Genomic DNA, 12,451 nt, shown 5'->3' with positions numbered 1-12,451 from the left:
GCTGAGTTACCAGGGAAACCCATGTATAGGCACACACTCACCTCATCCAAGGTCAAGTTTAGACACAGGTAGGATTAGATGATATGGATTGTCAAATATTATGAGTTTTCAAGTCATACAAACGAAAACTGGAATCACATTTCAATCTGGCTATCTATCAGTTATTTGATGTGGAGAAAAGGAAGTTTTTAAAACTTCAGTATCTTCATTTGTAGAAGGAGTATAACGTTATTGAACCTACAGCAATGTTGTAAGAATGAAATGACAAAAAGCTGATGTAAAGTGTTTAGCAGAATAGTTGATACATATAGTAAGCTCTCAAACAGTACAATCTTCCTCTGTTCTCTTTTCATTTTTCTAGTATCACAAATATTCTAGAGATATGCATACTGACTCTATTCTGTACCCAACAGAGGGGTAGATAACACAAATACACCTATAAAATTTGAGTATGTCACTGGTTTGCATTGAAGGAGAAGACAGTAGCCCTAACAAGTTTCACAGGCAGTGTAAGTATATTAGAATCTCAATAATCATATTCAGGTTTTAGTGACCAATTTAAGAAAAGCATCAGGCTGGAGCAGAGATTACTAGTCTCCATCAGGTTACCTGGGTTAAAGATTACAAAAGGACAGAGTGTCTCAAAATAACTTACTATTCTTTTATCTATCTATGACGGTCGGGTTAGGTAAAGAAAAGGAATTTCATTAATGGTAAGATGGTCCAGTGTCCCAAGGGGAAAGGACAATGACATCATAAAATATACCTTTATCCCTGGGAGAAAAATAGACTTAAATTGTGGAAGAACCAAGTACATGGTAATAAAATGTATATAGTACTGATGGGGCGAGAGCCAGGGCCCAGGAGTACATAAACCTATAGAATTCAGGGTCTTCTCTACAAAAGCAAGGTAACTAAACTGCAAACTCAAAAGTAGGTATTTTTATCAGTGTCCTGTGGCTACTGTAACACCTTACCACCAACTTAATGGCTTAAAACAACATATTTATTATCTTCATTCTGAAGGTCAGAGTCCCAAATGTGTCTCACAGGGATAAAATCAAGATGTGAGCAAAGCTGTTCTCCTTTCTGGAGACTTTGAGGAGACTCCATTTTCTGCCCTTCTCCAGCTTCTAGATGGTTGGCCACATTCCTTGGCTTGAAGCCTGTTTTCCCATTCTCAAAGCCAACAATGGCTGGTTGAGTCCTTCAAACATCTCACCAGTCGGACACCGACTCTTCTGACTTCCTTTTGCACTAAGGACTCTGGGATTACATTGGACACACACAGATAGTCTATTTTAAGGTCATTTGATTAGCAATGTAAATTCCATTTGCAACCTGAAGTACCTCGTCCCCTGCAACATATTCACAGAGTCCAGGTATTAGGATGTGGATCTCTTTTGAAAGATACTATTCTGCCTATAACAGTATAAAATGACTATTTAGAATGAGAAAAAAATCATATCAGAACCTATTTTGATATCCAAATCCTTTTTCTGTGATTTTTTTGTTTTCAGCAATTTATAAATGATGTTTCCATAGAAATACTTCTAATTAAACCTGAATTTTTCTCATCTCCAGTTCCCTACAACTACCAACAGCTTATAGTATTTTAGGGTACAGGAAATGATGGACCCTAAAGCTAAATTCTTTTAGCTTCATTATTAATCTGCTTCTAAGAATTTAAAAACATCACTGCAGATATGATGCTTAGACTGAAAATATACTCCCTTATAAAATAGTTACTGTAGTTCACTAATGATATTGACAAAAGTATTTTTCTTTTACAAAATTGATATTATTAAATGCATATTGGATTCTAGTATTAATAAGTAATTGAAATGTTTGCCAATGTAAGGGTAAATATCTTCTAGTAAATTGATCTTAATATTTTATTACTTGATTATTTTTCACTTACCAGATTCAGGTTATGGAATTTTTTTACAAGATGCAACTCTAATCAGTTATAGTATATATGATAGGCTACACATAGGAAATTATGGTAATAATTTAATCACTGAGTCATGCCTGAATCTTGCAGCCACATGGACTTTAGCTCACCAGGCCCCTCTGTCCATAGGATTTTTCGGGGAAGAATCCTGGAGTGGGTTGCCATTTCTTTCTCCAAGAGATCTTCCTGACCCAGGGATTGAAGCCACGTCTCCTGCACTGAAGGAGGTCTCCTGCTTTGCAAGTGGAGTCTTTACCACTGAGCCACCAGGGAAGCCCAAAGTAAAGTATAGGACATGGTATTTTTATTTTAGAATATAAATAAATCCTTCATGCTTGACAGAGAATGCATCTCACTTCTAACCCAAAAGAACAATAAAGAAAGTATCTTTATGTTCTATCTTTAAAAGAAAAGCCTTGCCTTTAGCCTGTCTACCCTTAATGATTTCTGTTTTAATTCTGTCTTTTGTCTCGTAACTGTTTTCTGAAAGTCCAGCAGTATGATCCCTTACATCATAGTATTGCTCTCCGACTGAAAAGGGAGAGCCGTTCTTTCCACTTTTCTCTTTTAGGCTAGAGGAGCTAGCTTAGAGGAAAATTCTCAAAAGTCATACAAATCTTTGCTTGGAAGCAACTGTAATAGTCATTTTAGTTCATTTTATAAGAGAAAAATAACAGCTGCCATTCTGTGAGTGCTTGCCACATGCCAGGCTAAGCATTTATGTTTCTCCTTTTTTTTTTTAATACCCATAACAATACTGGAAGAAAAGTATAATTATCTGTATTTTTTCATGAATACTTATAAGTGGAAAGAATCTTTTATAGTTCTCATATCAGAAAAGGTAACGTGTGTTGGGACAAAGAGAGAGAATGTTTCCTGTTTTTCAAGAAACAGCTTTAAGGCAGGTTTCTTGACCTTAGCCACTGTCAACAGAACCAAATTAGGTCTGATGGAGCGCTCATTGCTACAGTTTGAAAGACAGAAGTACTAGGCATAAAGCCTGAGAAATCTGAAAGGGATTTGAAATGATTATTGTCATTATTATTTACTGGCTCTCTCTTGGTTACAGCTCTACATGAAAACCAACATTCAGACAGTGGAAGACTGTTTAACATCTTTCACATTAAAGTTTGCATTCTTAACTACATGGAATCAAGAATCATTTTTCCTTTGCTCCTCAAGTCAATATAAGTCACTCTTTCACTGACTCTTTTTATTTCCATCCAGGCCTAAAACTACCTGTAGAATGCCTCCACACACTTGTCTCCTTTCCCATAGAGAAAGCTCTGCAATGGGATATATGAGTCTGGAGACACATATATAGGAGGAGGACCAGAAGTTGTAGTGCTGATGACTTTGTGAAAACACAGAGGAATGATTCTAAAACTCAAAGCTCTAAAATGGAACCAAGAAAATGAGAACTGATGTGTGCAAATCCCTTTGGGGATTCCCCAAAGCCATTCTGCCACCTGGTGGCCTGAGGCACTTGCTGTACAAAAAGCAAAAAACAAAACAAAACAAAACAAAACAAAAACAAAACAAGATAAGGGACAGGACTGGGTTTGTGAGCAAACTTATCACTCCTCTACTCCCAAGAGGCATTGGGAAAACTGAGGACAACATTTCAGGGCACCTTCCATATGGAAAGTGGATTTTCCTACGTATCTCAAAGAACAGAGAGCTGGCTTTTTCTAGAGTGCACTGGGGAACACAACAGAAGATTGTTGATTGTTAGAAAGTATCCACAGAAATCTGATGCAGAGGTGCTGAAAGGGACCTTAGAGATTTTTATTTTACACATGCAGGGTTTGAGGTCCATGTAGTCTCCCTTAGTTCAGAGAGAAGCAGAACCCACAGGGGCATTTTCCCCTGGGGTAATCACTTCACAGTGCACCCCACAGAACTTAACCTTGTAGGGGATGCAGCTTAGCTTGTATGTTTATTTAGCATAAAACTATGTCCCTGTGCAGGTATAGAATTATACCTGTATAATATGGAATAGGTATAGTATGGAATAAATATTGCAGACTGTCATATTACTAGCCACTGCTTATTAAAAGGGAAACAATGGATAAACTGAAAGAAATCACTTAGAATCTGTAGAAATAGAATCAATAGATCTAGCTGAATATAATGAGCTCAAATGCACTGGAAAAATCGAGTTGGGGGAAATCCAAATGCAATATATTTTTATATACTTATTCTGATAATTCTATATTCAATAATATGCAATAAAGACTTTGTTTCCATTTAAAATAAGGTTGTAAAATATTTGGCTCATAAAAGCATTAAGATGAGGAAATGAGAGGGAGTGAAAAGAAACCCCTTGTTTTTTAAAAGCATTCTTTTGTTTTTCTCCCTGGTTGTGAATCTGTCCCCTGGATTCATTGCTGCCTCATTTCAGATTTTTTTCCCTATTCTCACAAATGCCTTCCTTGAAACTTTCCTTCATATTTAAAAACAAATGGAGATGCTGCTTAATTCATTTTACTTTCCAAGGAATGAATGAAATGAAAATTAAAAGTGGCTTCACCACCAGTAAAGAATGTTTCAATGCAGAGATTTTGATGGCAATATTACAAGAAAAATTGTATTTACATGTTTTCTGCTCATTTTTCTAAAACACCTCTCCTCCTCTGCTTCAAATCACAGTATTCCAAAAACTGCATTGTGGTGACCCAGCACTGGTAATGCATTTAGTCAGATTTAAAAATCAGCTAAAAAGTAGGCTAAAAAGAAGTGCAGAATACAGATTGGAAATGCTGTAAGTCCCATTAAAGAGGTTCACATTTTTGCTATAGCTGTAAGCTGTTCAAGGATGTGAGCCATGCTCACCTTACTTACCTGCATGGTATACTGTCTAGTATAATAAAATGCCTCCTGTATACTGGGTGCTTATTCAGTATTTCCCCAGTTAATTCCAGATTAGTTATAGTTTATAACTTTATATGAACCAGTTACCTCCTGTGGCCATAGACTCTAACCATAGTCTTCGACCAGGAATTTCACGAGTAAACACAGAAGAAGAAGAAAGGAATAGAGGTGGGAAGTATGATGTAAACCAGATTGCATGGGTTGAATTCTTGGTCATATTTTACTAACAATGAGTCAGTGGGTGATTTACCCTCCGTAAGCTACAGTTCATCCTCTGTGCAAATAGCTCCATCTTCTCGCTAGGCTCTTATAAAGCACCTGTGTGGGGCCCACCCAGATAATCCTGGATAATATCCCTATGTCAAGATCCTTAACTTAATCATGTCTATAAATCCTTTTATCAAATAAGATAACATAGTCACAAGTTACAGGGATTCAAATATTGACATCTTTGGGGCCTTAATCAGTCTGGTATCTATACCAATATGATGGCAAATCATTTACATTTAGGGATTTTTAGAAATTCACAACTCTGTAAATTCACTATAGTAGTTGTTTTATTCACAGTCACCTAATTAGGTAAGTTTTGCTTGTTGGTTAGTTTTACTTGCTCCTCCATCTGTTTAACTGAATTTGGCCAAATCTTAGGAATGTGGGGATTGTTGTGTGATGCATCAGAGATGAGGCAGACATGGTGTTCTAGGATTTGTCTTTCTTTTAAGTCCCAGGAGATATTTTGAACATGGACTACACAGTCCATGGTATTCTCAAGGCCAGAATACTGGAGTGCACAGCTGTTCCCTTCTCTATGGGACCCGTTCAAGTGAGGGATGGAACCCAGGTCTTCCACATTGCAGGTGAATTCTTTACTAGCTGAGCTACCAGGGAAGCCCCAACTTTCATTTAATAAATATTTACTAAATTTTTAGAAGCTGAAGAATTTAAAGTAGCCATGTTTTAAGTTGGAAAACTAGATAAAAATTTCATAGACATGACAAAGGAAATACTTCCTTTTAAATTGGGAAAAAACTCCACAACTAAAATATTAAGGAGACTAACTTAAGCATTAGACATGGAAACAAAAACGTGAAGTTCTGCTACCAAGGGAAAAAACATTTGCCACGTTTAGTCTTGTCTGTTTGTTTATTTTAACCAACTATGAATCTGGCACATTTGAAGATATGTTTTCCCCTCTCCCCACCTGTGATGGTTAATTGTATGTGTCAACTTGACAAGGCCATTCTCCTCCTATCTCTGTTTCAAATGACAGGAAAACTTGATTCTGCTTAATGAGTGAGTAGAGTTGAGAACATTAATTTATTTGAGCACATTTACATCAACATTGGGTGAATTAACTCAGATGACTATTATATCTACTACTATGGGCAGGAATCCCTTAGAAGAAATGGAGTAGCCATCATGGTCAACAAAAGAGTCCAAAATTCAATACTTGGATGCAATCTCAAAAACGACAAAATGATCTCTGTTCATCTCCAAGGCAAACCATTCAATATCACAGTAATCCAAGTCTATGCCCCAACCAGTAACGCTGAAGAAGCTGAAGTTGAATGGTTCTATGAAGACCTACAAGACGTTTTAGAACTAACACCCAAAAAAGACATCCTTTTCATTATAGGGGACAGGAATGTAAAAGAAGGAACTCAAGAAACACCTGGAGTAACAGGCAAATTTGGCCTTGAAATACAGAATGAAGGAGGGCAAAGACTAATAGAGTTTTGCCAAGAGAACGCACTGGTCATAGCAAACACCCTCTTCCAACAACACAAAAGAAGGCTCTATACATGGACATCACCAGATGTGTTAACACCGAAATAAGATTGATTGTATTTTTTGCAGCCAAAGATGGAGAAGCTCTATACAGTTAGCATAAACAAGACTGGGAAGCTGACTGTGGCTTGGATCATGAATTCCTTATTGCCAAATTCAGACTTAAATTGAAGAAAGTAGGAAAAACCACTAGACCATTCAGGTATGACCTAAATCAAATCCCTTATGATTATACAGTGGAAGTGAGAAATAATTTAAGGGACTAGATCTCATAGATAGAGTGCCTGATGAACTATGGATGGAGGTTCGTGACTGTACAGGAGACAGGGATCAAGACCATCCCTATGGAAATGAAATGCAAAAAAGCAAAATGGCTGTCTGGGGAGGCCTTACAAATAGCTGTGAAAAGAAGAGAAGCAAAAAGCAAAGGAGAAAAGGAAAGATATAAGCATCTGAATGCTTATATCCCAAAGAATAGCAAGGAGAGATAAGAAAGCCTTCCTCAGCGATCAATGCAAAGAAAGAGAGGAAAACAACAGAATAGAAAAGACTAGAGATCTCTTCAAGAAAATTAGAGATACCAAGGGAACATTTCACGCAAAGATAGGCTCGATAAAGGACAGAAATGGTCTGGACCTAACAGAAGCAGAAGATATTAACAAGAGGTGGCAAGAATACATGGAAGAACTGTACAAAAAGATCTTCACGATCCAGATAATCACGATGGTGTGATCACTCACACAGAGCCAGACATCTTGGAATGTGAAGTCAAATGGGCCTTAGAAAGCATCACTATGAACAAAGCTAGTGGAGGTGACGGAATTCTAGTTGAGCTATATCAAATCCTGAAAGATGATGCTGTGAAAGTGCTGCACTCAATATGCCAATTTGGAAAACTCAGCCATGGCCACAGGACTGGAAAAGATCAGTTTTCATTCCAATCCCAAAGAAAGCCAATGCCAAAGAATGCTCAAACTATCCCACAATTGCACTCATCTCACACACTAGTAAAGTAATGCCCAAAATTCTCCAAGCCAGGCTTCAGCAATATGTGAACCGTGAACTTCCAGATGTTCAAGCTGGTTTTAGAAAAGGCAGAGGAACCAGAGATCCAATTGCCAACATCAGCTAGATCATGGAAAAAGCAACAGAATTCCAGAAAAACACCTATTTCTGCTTTATTGACAATGCCAAAGCCTTTGACTGTGTGGATCACAATAAACTGTGGAAAATTCTGAAAGAGATGGGAATACCAGAACACCTGACCTGCCTCTTGAGAAACCTGTATGCAGGTCAGGAAGCAACAGGTAGAACTGGACATGGAGGAACAGACTGTTTCCAAAAAGGGAAAGGAGTACATCAAAGCTGTATATTGTCACCCTGCTTATTTAACTTCTATGCAGAGTACATCATGAGAAACGCTAAGCTGGAAGAAGCACAAGCTGGAATCAAGATTGCTGGGAGAAATATCAATAACCTCAGATATGCAGATGACACCACCCTTATGGCAGAAAGTGAAGAGGAACTAAAAAGCCTCTTGATGAAAGTGAAAGAGGAGAGTGAAAAACTTGACTTAAAACTCAACATTCAGAAAACGAAGATCATGGCATCTGGTCCCATCACTTCATGGGAAATAGATGGGGAAACAGTAGAAACAATGTCAGACTTTATTTTGGGGGGCTCCAAAATCACTGCAGATGGTGATTGCAGCCATGAAATTAAAAGATGCTTACTTCTTGGAAGGAAAGTTATGACCAACTTAGATAGCATATTGAAAAGCAGAGACATTACTTTGCCAAGAAAGGTCTGTCTAGTTAAGGCTATGGTTTTTCCAGTGGTCATGTATGGATGTGAGAGTTGGACTGTGAAGAAAGCTGAGTGCTGAAGAATTGATGCTTTTGAACTGTGGTGTTGGGGAAGACTCTTGAGAGTCCCTTGGAGTGCAAGGAGATCCAACCAGTCCATTCTAAAGCAGATCAGTCTTGGGTGTTCATTGGAAGGACTGATGCTAAAGCTGAAACTCCAATACTCTGGCCACCTCATGCGAAGAGTTAACTCATTGGAAAAGACTGATGCTGAGAGGGATTTGGGGCAGGAGGAACAGGAGACGACAGAGAATGATATGGCAGGGTGGCATACCGACTCGATGGACATGGGTTTGGGTGAACTCCAGGAGCTGGTGACAGACAGGGAGGCCTGGCATGCTGCAATTCATGGGGTCGCAAAGAGTTGGACACCACCAAACGACTGAACTGAACTGAGCTGAACATCAACATCATGCTAAGGAAAGGCACCAGTGTGCTCTTAAGATATAAAACATTCTAGGTCATTCTATCCTCACTGCTGTCTCTCAAAGCACTATTCAAGGGATACATTCAACACACGGAGGAGATGCAGACTCTGCTATTTACATAATGAAGAGGACTAGCATATTGTTTCTGTCTATAATCTGACACTAATATTTGCTCTGACCTCTATATTGAATAGAACTCTTCCTAGCCATACTTAAAATACCATCTTAACTATCATTGTCTCAAACTTTTTTTTACCTCTTTATACATTTTTACTATCTGGAATTTTTGTTTTGGTTTTTGGTATCAACTTCTCCCATTAGACTTTGTACTCCATGGTGCTATGTATTATCTTAACTTTGCTCACCAACACAGCCCCACTGCCAAGCCTTGAGAGAGGAGAGTAGGGGGACACTCTAGCTTACACACTCCCTGGCTTGACTGCTGGTTAGACGCCTTACAGCTGCTGCTGCTAAGTCGCTTCAGTCTTGTCTGACTCTGTGCGACCCCATATATGGCAGCCCACCAGGCTCCCCCGCCCCTGGGATTCTCCAGGCAAGAACACTGGAGTGGGTAGCCATTTCCTTCTCCAATGCATGAAAAGTGAAAAGTGAAAGTGAAGTCGCTCAGTCGTGTCTGACTCTTTATAACCCCATGGACTGCAGCCTATCAGGCTCTTCTGTCCATGGGATTTTCCAGGCAAGAGTACTAGAGTGGGCTGCCATTGCCTTCTCCAGGTTAGGTGCCTTAGCCATGCACATTTTTCTAAGGTGGAGGTCTCTGTCCTGTGTACATATTCTCCGCTCCTTCCTGTGGTGCATTTGGGTAATATCTGTTTTGTTTGCATGGTGTCCTATTGTTTTGATGTAGGTAAATCCGATTAACAGGACACGACTGAAGGGACTTAGCAGCAGCAGCAGCAGCAGCAGTAGCAGAATTTTAAAGTGCTACAATGAGCACACACACAGAAATCTCTCCTCCAATCTTGCTCTTTCAATAAACCTGCCATCTTAATATTCATCTGTAAATGTATATGTCTACTTTTTCAAATTTGTGTGTAGCATAGGATGAAGGAAAGACCTATTTGTTATATATTAGGACCCTAAAATATCAATATGCTGGCACACTGGCCAGGAATCTTGAAAGAACCAGCAATGGGTTGGTGTTATGTGAAATGCAATACCACATGGATAAATCCCTGTGGACCAGGGTCCTTGACCTTCCAGGACTGCAGCTCTTGTGCAGCTTGTGGCAGCATGTGTCTATGGCCTTTAGCAGCTATTTTATAAGTGACCTGAAAGTGGACGTGTCAGTCACTCAGTTGTGTCCAACTCTTTGCGAGTCCATGTACTGTAGCCTACCAGGCTTCTCTGTCCCTGGGGTTCTCCAGGCAAGAATACTGGGGTGGGTTTCCATTCCCTTCTCCAGGGGATTTTCCTGACCCAGGGATCAAACCTGGGTCTCCCACATTGCAGGCAGATTCTTTACTGTCTGAGCCACAGGGAAGCCATTATAAGTAACCTAGGGCTTAGTAAATATATCTTAATCTGACTTTTGTATCTGACCTTGACAAATGTAGGTGTAGCTTTGACCCAAGCAGGCATGAATGAGATAGGGATTAGATTATTGAGGGCGAAGGAGTCTCTTAAGGTGCCTGCCACTGGGGCACTGAGTGCTGTCCAGAGTTCTCAGGGAGCCTGCTTCTCACCCACTGCCACCTCAGCCACTCCACTGAGTCAATCTGATGAGAATTCCAGAGGCCAAGAGGAGGAGGAGCGCAGCACCTCCCAGACTCCACCGGATCCTGAGTCCTCGCTCAGTGATGAGCTAAACAACAAAGTGGCTGAACTGGTGCAGTTCCTGTGTGTCAAACATGTAACAAAGAAACCCACCACAAAAGCAGAAATGCTGAGGAGTGTCATGAGAAAACACAAGGACAACTTCCCTGAGATCTTCAGCAAAGTCTGTGAGTGCATGGAGGTTGTCTTTGGCATTGAAGAGAAAGACATGGACCCCAGGAGACGCTCCTATGAGTTTGTCAAAACATTCAACCTCGCCTGCAATGGGATGCTGAGTAATGAAGGGGGAATGCCCAAGACCGGCTTCTTGATACTTGTCTTGGGTATGATCCTCATGGAGGGCAACTGTGCCCCTGAGGAGAAAATCTGGAAAGCATTGAATACGATGGGGGTGTATGCTGGGCAGGAGGATTTCATCTATGGGGAGCCCAGGAAACTCATCACCAATGATTTGGTGGAGGAACAATATCTACAGTATCGGCAGGTGCCTCACAGTGATCCGCCACACTATGAATCCCTATGGGGTCCAAGGGCCTATGCTGAAACCAGCAAGATGAAAGTCCTGGAGTTTTTTGCCAAGATCAGTGGGACTGACCCCACTTCCTTCTTATTCTGGTATGAGGAAGCTTTGAGAAACGAGAGAGCCCAGGCCAGAACTGTCCCCAGGGATACTTCTGCCATGGGCAGTGAAAATTCCCGTGTCGTGTCCAGCAGCCTCTTCTGCCCTGAGTGAAGTCCAAAGCAGTTTCTCAGTCTTCATCTGAAGACAACAGTCAGTGTCCCCTGTAAGGTGGAAGAGCCTATTAGCATTTTCATGTTCCTATTGTATATGGGTGATTTGGACATTTAACTTTTTTATTACTTATTTTTCCCCCCCAAATATTGTTTAATGAAGTTTAATTAGCTCCCGAAAAAAAAAAAAAACAGGCATTGAGGGGTGAAATGACTTGTTCCCTGTAATGTTTCTCATTGTCAACTGGCTGAGCCATCAATCAGCAAAAATAGTTAATATCCATGTGGGCTATAATATGCTGGGTAAGGTTTTGTCTTTGTACAATAGGTGTGTGACATTAATAGAGACTATTAATTTAACTATTTCAAACTCTTTTCTCTTCCCTCACTTGAGAGGGCACCCAATTCCAAAAAGAGGCAAGAGGAGACATGCCAAGTAACTGGTCTCATAGACTCGGAGACACAGTCAAAGTCTCTAAGAGTCACCTCCTTCCATGTAGTTCCAAACTGACTCTGATTTGGTCACTGGATAGCTTGTGAGCAGGGCATAAGAGCTCCAAGGTCAAGACTGGATTGACCCACAAAGGGATGGTGGTTTTTATTGAACATCAGATAATGAAGAACAAGGGAGAGACATGTTATGTTGGAAACGACTTTTACTTGAACCTAAGGTTAAGGGAGATTGGAGGAGATCATCAGAAAGTTTTAACTCAAAATTTAGCAAGGAAATGTTGTACCTCCATTTATGTTAGAAATAAGGTTTACAGATAATTTGCATAAAATAAAGAGAGGGTTATGTATTTTAAATGATTATAGCCCAGGCTATAATTTTACCTTTGGAAAGAGCAGAAAGCAGATTTTCAAGGGATGAAGAAAGAAAGGGACCTACTTAAGAGGCACCTTGAAGTCTTTATCATCAAATTAGAACTGAGTGAAAAGGAAAATGAGCTACCTTTACACCAATTGCTCTTCCTCTGAAAATGGCAAAATTTCTCAGCAGCGAGTTTGAGTGA

The 12,451-nt window shown here is 39.9% G+C and overlaps 1 protein-coding gene across 1 annotated transcript; it reads left to right on the top strand.

The window, feature by feature from the left end:
- Positions 1-10,509: 10,509 nt before the first annotated feature.
- Positions 10,510-11,439, top strand: LOC138442962 (putative MAGE domain-containing protein MAGEA13P). Its single transcript, XM_069595070.1, has one exon. It carries the CDS (start codon positions 10,510-10,512, stop codon positions 11,437-11,439), a length of 930 nt encoding a protein of 309 aa, XP_069451171.1.
- Positions 11,440-12,451: the final 1,012 nt, after the last annotated feature.

The sequence above is a fragment of the Ovis canadensis genome, chromosome 6, assembly GCF_042477335.2.
Source record: "Ovis canadensis isolate MfBH-ARS-UI-01 breed Bighorn chromosome 6, ARS-UI_OviCan_v2, whole genome shotgun sequence".
Lineage (NCBI taxonomy): Eukaryota > Metazoa > Chordata > Mammalia > Artiodactyla > Bovidae > Ovis > Ovis canadensis.
Note: the sequence above shows the minus strand (reverse complement) of the source record. Positions and strands in the feature narration are given on the sequence as shown.